Source organism: Eptesicus fuscus, chromosome 10, assembly GCF_027574615.1.
Source record: "Eptesicus fuscus isolate TK198812 chromosome 10, DD_ASM_mEF_20220401, whole genome shotgun sequence".
Taxonomy (NCBI): Eukaryota; Metazoa; Chordata; class Mammalia; order Chiroptera; family Vespertilionidae; genus Eptesicus; species Eptesicus fuscus.
In genome coordinates this window covers 14,011,651-14,025,691 of record NC_072482.1, presented here as the reverse complement: position 1 = coordinate 14,025,691, position 14,041 = coordinate 14,011,651, and the positions used below count along the sequence as shown (strand labels likewise).

General features: G+C 57.8%; 1 protein-coding gene across 1 annotated transcript; it reads left to right on the top strand.

The window, feature by feature from the left end:
* Positions 1–364: 364 nt before the first annotated feature.
* Positions 365–12,292, top strand: AARS2 (alanyl-tRNA synthetase 2, mitochondrial). Its single transcript, XM_008153228.3, has 22 exons — positions 365–634; positions 1,469–1,660; positions 2,169–2,314; positions 2,532–2,699; positions 3,272–3,416; positions 5,060–5,205; positions 5,416–5,524; positions 5,843–5,881; positions 5,968–6,079; positions 6,542–6,675; positions 7,125–7,269; positions 7,520–7,692; positions 7,841–7,954; positions 8,051–8,191; positions 9,102–9,239; positions 9,341–9,450; positions 9,597–9,705; positions 9,963–10,085; positions 10,341–10,451; positions 11,001–11,087; positions 11,173–11,283; positions 11,653–12,292. The coding sequence occupies exons 1-22, from the start codon at positions 392–394 to the stop codon at positions 11,815–11,817; spliced, it is 2,961 nt and encodes a 986-aa protein (XP_008151450.2). The 5' UTR covers positions 365–391; the 3' UTR covers positions 11,818–12,292.
* The last annotated feature ends 1,749 nt before the right edge of the window (positions 12,293–14,041 follow it).

Below are 14,041 nucleotides of genomic sequence, written 5' to 3'. Positions count from 1 at the left end.
CACACACACACACACAGGTCAATCCATGCCTGTTCACTGAAACTCCATTTGCATGTAACCTTGCAAAATTAATAAAATTAGCAATTATTGCTACAATGAAGATTTCTAGAGGGCAGGGATTTTTATTAATTTTGGTACTAATGTTCCTTAGGCGCACAAAACAATGCCCGGCACATCATCACTGGCTCCCGATGAATATTTGTTTAATGCCGAATGAATTATAAGAGCCTACAAGCAAACCCTTCACAACCATTTCCAGATAGGCGGCAGAGGCTGCCTCGAGTCCTCCCACCGCCAGGAGCCGCTGTGGGAAACGCCCAGCTTCCTTCCCACTTCACCTTCTACCCCCGCGGTGCCCTTTGACCCCGTGAAGTCTCTGCCCCGAGTTAAGATGGCGGCGGCGGTGGCAGCTGCAGTCAGAGGACTGCGGCGGGCCATTCGAAGGTCGCCCTCGTGGCGGGGCCCCAGCCGCCGGCCGCTCTCCTCCGAGCCCCCTCCAGCCCAGGCGCCGGCCGTCCGTGACGCCTTCCTGAGCTTCTTTCGGGACCGCCATGGCCACCGACTCGTGCCGTCCGCTTCCGTGCGGCCCCGCGGCGACCCCAGCTTACTTTTCGTCAATGCCGGCATGAACCAGGTTGGGGCGGGGTGTGTGATTTTTTTTTTTTTTTTTCGCGAGAGAAAGGCGCTACGGGATTGGGCAAAAGAAGCAAGAGGCGGAGCTCGTAGCTTTTGGGGAGAGAGGGCAATGGTTGGGCTGTGAGCGATCGTGGGCGCGAGTTAGGGTTTGGGGAAGGCTCGACCTGGGAACTTCTAGTCTGGGATTGAATTGTAGGCCCAGGAATGGTGGGTGTGGAGTCCCATGGGGGCAGATGGTGGAGGAAGTCTGGCTTCATTCTTTCAATAAAGATAACAATCATTACATGGATGTGGTGTGGAGCACATGCTCTGTGCTAGACTATGTTCTCTAAGCCCTTGACTTTGAGCACTACTTACCCTCCCTAGACTTGCTTGTCTTCATCTGTAAAATGGGTGGGAGGCGGGGAGAGCGGGGGAGTTGGTTAACTTCAGAGGGTATGCCGCCGTTGTGGGGCATGCCCAGTGCCCTGTGCTCTCAGTTTTGTACCCTGCAGTTATTGGCTGTGGTTGAAGAAGCTGAGATGGAGGATGCAGCCATTCATTGTCCCATTTCCAGCCACCAGCACATTCCTCCTCCTTTTTTCTTGCCTATTTTACAGTGGGGGTGACCAGCCGTGTGTCCGATCTCTGTTTCATGATTACCCCATGTCTCCCCCCCCCCCCACACACACACACACAAGAGATGGGTACCCCTAGGCTCCCAGGTTGCCCCCCTGGCCAAGACCACACTGCACTCTCGGGGGCGCAGTCAGCCATCTCTGTCCTCACTCCCCATATTTCTCTTCTCATGAGGGACTTGGATATCCCTCTCCTGCTTCTTCACGTGTTCCAGTTCAAGCCAATCTTCCTGGGCACCGTGGATCCACGAAGTGAGATGGCAGGTTTCCGACGTGTGGCCAACAGCCAGAAATGTGTGAGGGCCGGAGGGAGCCACAACGACCTGGAGGATGTGGGCCGAGACCTCTCCCATCATACCTTCTTTGAGATGCTTGGCAATTGGGCCTTTGGGGGTGAATATTTTAAGGTGAGTCTCCAGGAAGTCCTGGAGTTAGGAAAGGGTCAGCATTCAACCAAGAAGGGGGTTAAAGTTAGTCCTCTCTCCACTCCTAGAGTCTGCTTGGGCAGGGCCTCATGCCAGACACAGAGGCAAAGTGCAACATGAACGAGTATAAGAGGAATGTGTCTCATTTCTCTAATTGGATTGTAAGCTCCTTGATGGCCAGGACTGTGCCCCCTGCCTAATGGCTGATCAATAATTGTTGTATGAATAAACAGACAGTAACACTAAACCCCAGGCGAGAGTGGCTAGAGGATTTCATGGAGAAGGTGAGACTTGGAAGAAAGGAGGATTTGGAAGCTTTCTGGGCAGGAAAGAACTCAGAGTTTGGTCATGGTTTGTTTTAGAAACAAGGTGGGCAGTGGAAATGGTTTTGTCTCAAGACGAGGGCTGAACTCGTGTGGCTGGATTGACACGTTAGTGGGGCTTTCTTCTCACCCATCTTCCTCTTCACCCCATGTGGTTTCCACTGCAGGAGGAGGCTTGCAGCATGGCCTGGGAACTGCTAACTCAGGTCTATGGGATCCCTGAGGACAGGCTATGGGTCTCCTACTTTGGTGGTGACCCCAAGGCAGGGCTGGACCCAGATCTGGAGAGCAGGGACATCTGGCTCAGCTTAGGGTAAGTTCACCCTCCCTAATGTCCACTCCTGGAGGGCAGGAGGCCTGGAAAATTGACACTGTCAGCATAGGCCTTTAGAGTCGCAGCATATCCCAGGAGACCCTGGGGTCAGCCCTGTTCCTCCTCTTGCTGAGCTTGACGGAGAGGCGCTCATGGCAAAGAGGGTCCGGCTTTGGGGTTTGCTGTCTCCCTACCACCCACCTGGCTTTCTTTCCAGGGTGCCTGCCAGCCGTGTGCTTTCCTTTGGACCACAAGAGAACTTCTGGGAGATGGGGGACACTGGCCCTTGTGGGCCCTGTACCGAGATCCACTATGACCTGGCTGGAGGGATGGGTGCCCCCGAGCTGGTGGAACTTTGGAATCTGGTCTTCATGCAGCACAACAGGTAATGGGGTGCTGAAGCAGGAGGGGAATCCCCGGCTGGAAGTGGAAAGTAGCAGTCAGGAGACCTGGATCTATTTCTTATAAAAGCACACGCTTAACTGGCACTTACTATGTGCCAGGCACATTTCTAAACACTTTTCAGATAATAACTGATGTAATCCTAGTCTTTGCCCATAACAGTTTAAGCTAGTCACTGCTGCCCTCTGGCCTCTGCTCTCTTATCACATGATAGAGTGGAACTTGATGGTCTCTAAGATTTTCTTCCGGCCTTGACATGCCTCTTTCTAAGGCCAAATAATTCTGTCCCAGAAAGGGAATGTCGGGGTCCAGGCAAGGCCCCAAGGGTCAGGGGGTGGTGGTGAGGGTGGAAACCACCCTTTATGAGAAGGGACAGGACCCAAGGCCATCATCCCATCATCGTCCGTGTTTGTGATGGGGTGGGGGATTATACTGCATCTGGTTCCTCCCTCCCTCAGGCCCCTTAGACCCCTCCTCATTCCTCTGTGCCTCTTGAGCCTCACACCTGTCTGTAATCCTGTGCGGAGCCTCACCCTGTTCACCTTCCCTGGCCAGAGAAGCAGATGGAAGTCTGCAGCCCCTGCCCCAGCGGCATGTGGACACGGGAATGGGCCTGGAAAGGCTGGTGGCTGTGCTGCAGGGCAGACGCTCCACCTACGACACTGACCTCTTTTCCCCGCTGCTCAGCGCTATACACCAGGTGAGCCTGCCTCTTCCCTTCCAGAAGCCTCTGGCCTGCTCGCCGGTGCTTTTGGAATCTGGCCTTCATGCAACACAACAGGTAATGGGGTGCTGAAGCAGGAGGAAACACGTGACTGGAAGTGAAAAGGTGGCAGTCAGGCGGCTGGGGCAGCTGTACCTCTAGGAGTTGGCTGGCAGTGGGGGTGACCAGCCGTGTGTCCGTCACCCTCCAGCAGGCTAGCTCAGACTGTTCATCACAGTTCAGCAAGGTCCCAAGGAGAGCAGAAGCACAGGCTCTTGAGGCCTGGGCTCGAACAGCGTCATTTCCACCGTATTCTCTTGACCAAAGCAAGTCGCAGGCTGGCCCAGATTCAAGAGATGGAGAAACAGATGCTCTGTCTTGATGGAAAGCAACTGGAAAGTCCCATTGCAAAGTGGCATGCTCACAGAAAAAGGAAGGATTGTGGCCATTTTGCAAACAGGCGACCCCGGAGAGGAAAGCTAGAGTCCAATCTTATGGGACCTAGAAGTCCCAAGTAGGGATTTTATTCTGAGTGTAGTGAGCAGGGCTCTCAGGGGAGGAGCATGCTGTGACTGACACTTTTTTTTTAAATATATTTTATTGATCTTTTACAGAGGAAGAGAGAGGGATAGAGAGTTAGAAACATCGATGAGAGAGAAACATCGATCAGCTGCCTCTTGCACACCCCCTACTGGGGATGTGCCCGCAACTAAGGTACATGCCCTTGACCGGAATCGAACCTGGGACCCTTCAGTCCGCAGGCCGATGCTCTATCCACTGAGCCAAACTGGTTTTGGCATGACTGACACTTTTAAAAGAACACTCCTGCTTCTATGTGGAGGGTGAGCTGGAGGGAGGCAGGAGTAGAAGCTGAGACACCAACTGGGAGGCGACTTCATAGTCCAGGGAAGGGACAGTAGGGCATGGCGTAGGCCGGTCACAGTGAAAGTGGAGGAAAGCAGGCTGATTTGCGAGATCTCATGGAGGGAGCAGCAAAGGCCCCACTGATGGAGTGGATGTGTGTGTGGCGGGGGGGGGGGGGGGGGGGGGGGGAAGGGGAATGGGGGAAGGGGAAGAAAAGGCTGGCTCCCAAGTGTTTGACAAGCAGTGAGGTGAACGGCAGGACTGTATTGAGGGGGCAGCTCGGGGAAGAGACAGATGTGGAGCTGCAGGAATCGAGCACTCTGCTCTGGAGCACATGCACACAGCGTCCACCGTCCCTCCGTGCCCCCTAAGCCTGGAGAGGCAGGTGTGGGTCATGGAGAGCACCTGTGGTCAGACCGGCCTGGCTCAAAGCTCAGGGCTGCTCCTGGTCAGTTGTGTGGCGCTTAGATCCTCCGGGCCTCTGTTCCTCTGACATCGAGGACAGTAATACCTCCCAGAACAGGGTGTTTGGGGGATTAGACATCATGCCAACCGAACACGCAGTTCTGATAGTAGGAATTCAGTAAATGATCACACCTGTGATTATTGTTAGGGCGAATGTGGGCCCCTTGAGGGCAGTGTCTGAGTCCCGTTCATCTTTGAAGCTTCTTCATCCTGGCTATTCCAGATGTAGTCGACTTTAGGGGTGATGAAGAGCATCCCACCCGGGCCAGGTCGGGCAGGGCAGCAGCCATGTCCCCTCTCCTGCTTTCCAGGGTTGCGGGGCCCCCCCTTACTTGGGCCGGGTAGGGGCAGCAGACGAGGGCCGCACAGATATGGCGTACCGCGTGGTGGCTGATCACATTCGCACACTCAGTGTCTGCATCGCCGATGGCGTCTCCCCTGGAATGTCGGGCGCCCCGTGAGTCTGGAAGGACTACAGAGAGGGGCAGGTGCAGCTGGGCTGGAGGGGAGGGAGGGAACAGAGGTGGGTCGGGTTGAGATGGCAGGAGGAGCCGGAGAAGGGAAAGGGCTTTGGGGTGGGAGCACACGCCGGGTCTTGCCCTCCCCAGTCTCCAAACTACTGACCAGGGGCTGCTGGGGGTTCACATCTGGGCTCTGAACCCTCCAGGCTGGTTCTTCGTCGGATCCTCCGTCGAGCCGTGCGGTTCTCCACAGAGGTCTTGCGGGCACCACCTGGCTTCCTAGGCAGCCTGGTTCCGGTGGTGGTGGAGACACTGGTAAGGACAGCGCTTCCGCACTCCTCTGGGCCTCCTGGCACTCGGGGAGCCTGCCGCCCAGCGTCCTGTCAGCAGCTGAGAAAGCTGCCGTTGCTTACAAAAGCAGGGAGCCTTCAGGAGGCCCTGCCCCTTTGACCGTGGGACCCCTCTGCCTGTGTCCCCACCCCACAGGGAAGCTGACTCCCCATGTGGGTCCCTCCCCTGTCCATCAGCCTGTCTGAGCCTCTAGAACAGGTGTCCTCAGGGAGGCCCAGGGGCAGAGGGGGAGAGCGGCTGGTAGCCTTCCCCTCACTCTCCTCAGCCCTTTACCTCCTCCAGGGAGACACTTACCCGGAGCTGCAGAAGAACTCGGCCCAGGTACTGGACTCGGGTGGCGGAGGGACGGGCTGACCAGAGAGGTAGAGAGAGGCTCTCCCTCCATCTCTGTCATGCCCGCCGTTCAGATAGCCAACCTGGTGTCGGAGGACGAGGCAGCCTTCCTGGCCTCCCTGCAGCGCGGTCGGCGGATCATCGAGCGGACCCTGAGGCGCCTGGGACCTTCTGACGTGTTCCCTGGTGAGTGGGCGCCTCGCCGAGGCGTGAGGTCCTCACGTAGGTGAGCCGGGCAGGCCAAGGAGGGAGCTCTGGGCCAGGCCTGTGCCTCGCTCCTCCCCTGTCCCTCCCCCCAGACTGCCCCCAACCGATGACAGTCCCTGCTGGGCCCGGTGCTGCAGGACAGGCATGGGTATGTGTACACACCATGCTTCTCCCCATTTCTCCACTTCCTCCTGCCTCAGTCTCTGCTTCCCTCCCCCTCTGACATGGTGGTTGCCAAGGGAGCACCCTGGGCTACCCCCAGCTCTGGCCTTGGAGCCCGAAGCCTGAAGGTGACCCGTGTCCTGGGCCAACCCAGTGTGAGGAGAGGGTACTTGTGCTTGGCACCTGGTGTGGTTGGAAAAGCCCTGGCCCTTCTCCCTCACTTCTCCCCCTCTGTCCTGCCCCTCCCCGCTCAAAACCCCTTGTCTTCCTTCCGAAAAGCTGACGTGGCCTGGTCCTTGTCAATGTCTGGCGACCTGGGGCTCCCACTGGACCTGGTAGAGCTGATGCTGGAGGAGAAAGGGGTGCAGCTGGACTCTGCTGGGCTGGCGCGGCTGGCCCAGGAGGAGGCCCAGGTACAGGCTGGGGCACCCCCACCAGGGTTCTGTTGGGACAGTCAGCCATTCCCCAGCCCTGAGTCCCTGGGGAGGGCTGCAGCTATTGAAGGAAGAGGAGGCTGAGCTAGGCACTGTCCTTCACCTAGGTCCCTCCCAGCCCCCGGAAAGGCACGCTGGTGCAGTGGGCTAAACAGGAGAGGGCACGGGGAGGCCAGCACAGTGTCCTGGGAGGCGCCTACAGGGGCAGAACTCGGTGAGGGGGGCCTGATCCTGAGACCCCGCAGGATGGGTGGTTCACCAGCCAACCCAGGGTCTCCCGCACCAGCCAAGCCCCAAGCGCTTATTCCAGAGGGGGCTGCAGGGTGCACAGAGCGGATGGCAGGGACAGGGCTCTTCGGAGGCTCAAGTCCCATTGCACGCTCCACGCAGCCCTTCTGTACATACACATACCCCTGCCTGTCCTGCAGCACCGGGCCCAGCAGGCCGAGCCAGTTGAGGAGCAGGGACTGCAGCTCAATATCCATGCGCTGGGGGAGCTGCAGCGCCGAGGGCTGCCCCCAACCGATGACAGCCCCAAGTACCACTATTGCCTTCGACCGAGTGGGGGTTATGGTGAGAGCCTGGGCTGAGCGGTGGCCATAGACTTTCCTGACCTTGATTGGGAGGGACAGGCAGATGGTTGCCCCTGTGCATTCCCCGGGGACCACCAGGGGTCGCTGTGTCCCTGAGCAGGACTTGGACCCTATCTCCCATTCCCACCCCCCCCTCCAGCTAGGTGCTCATTGGTTTCAAGTAAGGCACAGACCCACCTGTGTGTCTCAAACCCCTGCCTACCACTGATAACCACTTTTTGCCCTGGCAGAGTTTGGCACCTGCGAGGCCCAGGTGCTCCAGCTGTATACAGAGGACGGAACAGCTGTGGCCTCCGTGGGGGAAGGCCAGCGCTGTGGCATCCTTTTAGACAGAACCAACTTCTACGCTGAACAGGGCGGTCAGGCTTCAGACCGAGGTTACCTGGTGCGGGTGGGGCAGCAGGTGAGCTCCCCCCGTCCCTCCCCCCCCCCCCCCCCCACACACACACACAGGATAACTTCTGCAGGAGGCAGACCTGAGCCAGAAAGGGAGCCAAGCAGGGGGAAGGCTCCAGGCAGTCACTAGCCCCTTGGCCTCTGACCTTCCCCAGGATGTGCTGTTCCCGGTTGCCCGGGCCCAGGTCTGCGGAGGCTTCATCCTGCATGAGGCTGTGGCCCCTGAGAGCCTGAAGGTGGGGGATGCAGTGCAGCTGCACGTGGACAAGGTAAGGACGCCACCCCGCTGCTCTTGATATCCTGCAGCTCCTTTACTCTCCACCCCCCACTCTCACCCCGGACGCTGGGTGACAAAAGCGTTTCAGTCCTGGCGTCTAGGCTGCATGGAGAAGCACACGGCCATCCACCTGCTGAACTGGGCACTGCGGCAGGCCCTGGGCCCTGGCACAGAACAGCGAGGCTCCCATCTCAATCCCGAGCGGCTGCGCTTTGACGTGGCCACCCAGGTGAGCAGGGCACAGAAAGACAGGCTTCAGGTGAGGTGACAGGCTCAAAGTGAGAAAGGCTGGTGGTGTGGGGCGTCTGGCCAATCCGAGGGCCTGGTCTCCCTGTCATTCAGTCACTATAGGAACCTGAGTGGGTGTCATCCCATCAGGCTCCTCCAGCACAGCAGGGGATGTGGAGTCCTCCCTTCACCCCAGCCACCCATCTTCCTTGTTCCTGCTGTCACCCAAGCCATGCTTGCACAGAGGCGCTGCTCTCTCCCTTCTCTGCCACGCTGTTCCTTCTTTCCTTGTATATCTGGCTCAGTACTTCCTCCAGGAAGCACTCACTGACTAAATCCTATCCCACTGACTACTCCTGCATCTCCCCCATCCTATTCTAACTTCTCTTCAACTCGGTTGCCTTTTGTCATAAGCTCCCTGAGTACAGAGCCTCCACTTTCTGTTTTAATCCTCACTTGATGATATATGTTTATTGATTTTAGAGAGAGGAAGGGGAAGAGAGAGAGAGAAATAAACACCGATGTGAGAAACATCGATCATTTGCCTCCCCTTTGTGCCCCAACCTGGGATGGAACCCGAAACATAGGTATATGTGCCCTGACCGGGAATCGAACCCGCTGACTCTGTGGTGTATGGGATGATGCTCCAACGAACTGAGCCATCTAGCCGGGGCTGCATCAGCTTTTAATGCCTAATGAAAGGCCTGCAGCTTCCAATAGGCCCAACTCCCAGGTGGCTTTCTAAGGACAAGAGTTGTTTCTCCACAGTGTTTACTGAGCACCTACTAGGTGCTAGCCACTGTTCTAGAACGTAGGGGTGTCCAGGGAACAGTGATTGCTGCTTCATGCATCAGATGCAGTCATGGGGCTGACTGCCTGTCTGTCTGTCCATTTCCCTCCCACCCCACCAGGCCCCGCTGACCCCAGAGCAGCTCCGGGCAGTGGAGAGCACTGTGCAGGAGGCTGTGCGGCAGGACGAGGCCGTGTACATGGAGGAGGTGGCCCTGGCACTCACTGCCCATGTCCCTGGCCTGCGCTGCCTGGATGAGGTGAGTTGGGGGAGCTCCCTTGGTGGAGATCACCCTTCCCCTCCTCCCCCCCGCCCCCCCGCGACAGGCCAATTAGCAGACCTGTCCCCTCCCACCCACAGGTGTACCCAGACCCAGTGCGGGTGGTGTCGGTGGGGGTGCCCGTGGCCCAGGCACTGGACCCAGCTTCTCAAGCCGCACTGCAGACTTCGGTGGAGCTGTGCTGTGGGACGTGAGTCACCTGCCTGCCTGCCTGGCCTGGCCTGGAGCTGGGTCCTCACACTTCCTTGGTCTTTGGAGCTGCCAACTCCTGGTTTGGAGCTCAGGCTGCTCTTCCCTTCATAATCCCCCCTGGCTTCTCCCTCCCTCTGCCCACAGGCACTTGCTGCGCACAGGGGCTGTCGGAGACCTGGTCATCGTTGGGGAGCGCCAACTCACCAAGGGCACCACCCGCCTGCTGGCCATCACCGGGGAGCAGGCCCAGCAGGTCGGGCATGCCAGCAGGGCCCAGGAGGCGGCTGAGTGTGCATGGGGCAGGGCACATGCAGCTGATACGCTCAGGCTGGGGGATGCCCAGCAGCAGAACCAGTGCCCCTACATGTGCTCTGCTGGCGGCTGGCATGATCATTTGGTGCCTTGATTGGTCCTGATGGTTAAATATTTCGAATTTGGCCTTGAGCAGCAATAGGTTGAGAGCCTCGAAAGTCAGCCAACAGCCCTGACCATCCTGTTCCCTCCCTGCAGGCCCGAGAAGTGGGCCAGAGCCTGGCCCAGGAGGTGGAAGCAGCCACAGAGCGGCTGAGTCGGGGCAGCCGGGATGTGGTGGAGGCCCAGCAGCTGTCCAAGGACATGGGACGACTCATCGATGTGAGGGTCATGCCCACCATGGAGCTGCCCACATGCCCGTGCACACCCCAATCCCTACCCGTGTCCTTGTCCTATGCCCTTCCCCATGCCTCTCTGGACCCTTCCAGTCTCTCCCCAGCATTCCCGGGGAATGCCTGGGTGATGGTCTGCAGGGTGGAGTGGGGTGGGTGTGGTCTCTTCCCTGGCCCTGCTGGTCCCAGCCTCAGAGGCTGTGGCTCAGGGAGGGGCGAGGATGACGTACTGCTCTGGCCGTAGGCTGTGGACACCGCTGTGATGCCCCAGTGGCAGCGGCGGGAGCTGCAGGCCACACTGAAGGTGCTGCAGCGGCGTGCTAACACTGCGATCCGGAAGCTGGAAATAAGGCAGGTAGGAGGGGGTTTGGCTGCACCCATCGGGGCAGATTCCAGGCACACCCAACAAGGGTCAGAGACACCCTAGTGTGAACTGGCATGGGGATGGTGTCAGCTCCCTCTCCTGCCAGCTGGGCACCATTACCAGACCCCACTTCTCTGCCAAGCTATGTCTCCCAGCTGGTTCAGGCTCTCCCTCCGGAAGCTGACTGCTCCATTCAGCCCTGATTACTCCTTGACTGTGCATTCTCCTTCCCCCTGCCCCCTCTCCATCTGTACTCCAGCCTTCGTCCTCTCACCTTCAGCGACCTATTTGTCGGGGCCTGGAGCTCCAATGAAAGGGAGGGGGTGAGGGAGGAGAGGAAGGACACAGGTGGGACCCAAAAGGAGGCCATTCCAGGCAGAACCCCTGGCCCCTCTGTTCAAAGCTAAAGCCTTTGCTGGGGGAGGACGGGGGGGGGGGGGGGGGGGTGGGGGGAGGGAAGGGACTTCTGGACGGGGGTTCAGTTCAGAAGCGGGCCAGTTGCCTTCCAGCCTGACCTGTGCTGTCGCTCCCGCCCCCCAGGCTGCCCAGAAAGCACAGGAGCTGCTGCAGCGACACCCCCCAGAGGGGTCCCTGATCGTGGACACTGTTTCCACTGAGTCCCTCTCAGTGAGTATTGGGGTTGGGGGTGTCCTGACAGGGAGGTGGCTGGGAGTCTGGGACTACGGGTCACCACCTGCCCTCTCTTGCCCAGGTGTTGGTGAAGGTGGTCCGGCAGCTGTGTGAGCAGGTGCCAGGCATGTCCGTGCTACTCCTCAGCCCCCAGCCCCTGGGGCATGTGCTGTGTGCCTGCCAGGTGGCCCAGGTGAGCGAAGTGGGAGCGCAGCCCCTACCCCGCCCATCTCCTAGTCCAGCCCTCTGATTCCCCTCCTTTTGTTCCTCTCAGACAAGGGAGCCAAGGCTGGGTAGAGGTGATCTATGAGGACACCCCAAGACATATATATGGCCATCTTCTTGTCCCTAATGACCACACATCCCCACTAGAGAGCGTACCACCTCACTCCCCCTCCACACACATTCCCAACCCAACCCTCACCTCTCTTCACCCCATTCCCCCATGAGACTGGCTGGGGAGGCGGTGCTAATCACTGGCACTCACTCTCCAGAGTACATTGAGGGGATGGTGGCAGGGAGGGCCCCTCGGCATTGCTGCCCCTTCTGTTTCCGTCCCCAGAGTGCCACGCCAGCTTTCACAGCAGAGGCCTGGGCGCTGGCTGTGTGCAGCCACATGGGAGGCAAGGCCTGGGGCTCCCGAGTGGTGGCCCAGGGCACCGGAAGCACTGCTGACCTGGAAGCTGCTCTCAGTACAGCCCGAGCCTATGCCCTCAACCAGCTCTGACCCAGGGACTCACACAGACTAAAGAGACAGCTAAATGTGGCAAGAATCGGACGAAACTTCCCGAAGGAGCCTGAAGGAACCAGCACAACCTCCCTGGAGGCTGAGGGGAGGGCTGGGGACTGGAGGCCCAGCAGCTGAGCTGAAGAGGGCCACCCTGGGCTGGGTCCTGCCTGGGCACAGGAAATGTGGGCTGGCGAAGGCAGAGTGGGCCCAGAGACACACCAAACCAGGTGAATGCGAAAACACGGGCTGTCCTGGCTGTCATTGCTCATTAAAAAGTATTCCCCAGCCCTCCCAGCGTGGCTCAGCGGTTGAACTTCAACCTATGAACCAGGAGGTCACAGTTCGATTCCTGGTTCAGGGCACATGCCCAGGTTACAGGCTCTGTCCTCAGGTGCGGACGTGCAGGAGGCAGCCGATCAATGATTCTCTCCCATTGATGTTTCTATCTCTCCCTCTCCCTTCTCTAAAATCAATAAAATATTTTTTTAAAAGTATTTCCCAGAGGAAAGGAAGTTCCAGAAGGTTCTTTTGCTTAAAAAAGAATAGACTTTCCACTCCCAGCAACCTGATATGGGTGCCCATCACCAGTCTGACTCCTCACACTGGGCTGAAAGGCCACCCCACATCCATATCGGAACCACCCTCATCGCCACCATGCTGGGTCAGGCCATGCCAGCCTGTCCCGGGCACCCAGAAGGGCCTCCCCAGCCACTAGGATCCAGAACTGTCATGTGAAAGTCACTATCGCAGGGCAGTCCTCTCTGGTGTCATTTAGTTCTTTAACAATAAGTTATTGAAGGCCCTGGTGATGTGTTGATAAAGTGAGTAACAGGTACTGGTCAGTTGCTGAGAATGTGAGGACCAAACAGACAAAACTTCCTGTCCTTGCAGAGCTTCTAGAGGGAAATAACGGGCAATAAAGAGAAAGAAAAGGGTGTCAGCGGTGGTGAGGTCTGTGAAGGAGTGGGCTGGGGTCAGGATGGTGGCTGGTATTTCCTCACTGAGGTGCAACTGAAGAGCTGTCCCGGCTGTTCCCTCAGCCCATGCAGAGTCCCTGCGGGGGGGGGGGGGGGGGAGGGCAGGGGGGGGCGGCAAGCTGGAAAAGTGGCAGGTGATGGGGTCAAAAGAGTAGGAAGCAGAGTGACCCTCTAAATAACCTACACAGCATCTACCTCATACCTGAGCTGAAGCTGAAAATTGGCAGCTCAGCAGGAGGAAGCCAAGGGATACGAGGGCAGCCCTCTTTCCCCACCAGAATGATTCTATCCAGGACCAAGTCACATACTGGACCTCAGGGAACCCATCTTCAGTTCAAGGGCTCCCTGACTACCAAGTTCTGGGGCTGTTTAAAATTATTAGAGCAGAGAAGGGCCTCTGGCATCTTTTCTGGCATGATCTCTCCTTTTGAGGCACCGGTGACTTAATCACTGATGAGGGCTTGAAAGGAACCTGAATCCCTGGTGCCGGCCCCGCCCACTTGCTCAGCTCTGGAGTTGCAAAGCTTTTCCTCAAAATCTTGGCAACTGCAGTAGTTAGGAGTGGTGCTCAGGAAGGCCCAGCTGTTTACACGTGGATGCCAGGTGAGGCATGGTACCCACTTTATTGATGAGTTAACCAAGTTTCTAAGTTAAACTTATCCAGGGAAACCAACTAGTACCGTTGACCCTTGAACAAACAACATGGGGGTAGGGGTGCCAACCACCCATGCAGTCGAAAATCCATGCATAACTTAGATCAGCATGTGCAGGTTCCCAGCCACACATCAAAAAGACATAATCAGCCCTAGCCGGTTTGGCTCAGTGGATAGAGCGTGGCCAGTGGACTGAAAGGTCCGAGGTTCGATTCCAGTCAAGGGCACATACCTCAGTTGCAGGCTTGATCCCCAGCCCTGGTCAGGGGAGGCAACCAATCTATGTGTCTCTCACATCAATGTTTCTCTCCCTGTGTCTCCCCCCCCCCCCCCCCCCCCCCCCCCGCTTCCACTTTCTCTAAAACTCAATGGAAAAATATCTTCGGGTGAGGATTAACAACAAAAAGACATAACTAACCTGGCCGATGTGGCTCAGTGGTTGAGCGTGGACCCATGAACCAGGAGGTCACGATTGTTCAATTCCTGGTCAGGGCAGGTGCCTGGGTTGTGGGCTTGATCTCCAGTAAGCGGGGGTGGGGTGGGGGGAGGCGGGGAAATGCAGGAAGCAAATGATCAATGATTCTCATCGTT

Coding starts and splice junctions, on each gene's coding strand:
- AARS2 (XM_008153228.3), top strand. CDS start 392: ATGGCGGCGGCGGTGGCAGCTGCAGTCAGAGGACTGCGGCGGGCCATT. Junction 6,676..7,124: donor TGGCCCAGGAGGAGGCCCAG/GTACAGGCTGGG, acceptor CCTGTCCTGCAG/CACCGGGCCCAGCAGGCCGA. Junction 10,452..11,000: donor GGAAGCTGGAAATAAGGCAG/GTAGGAGGGGGT, acceptor CCCGCCCCCCAG/GCTGCCCAGAAAGCACAGGA.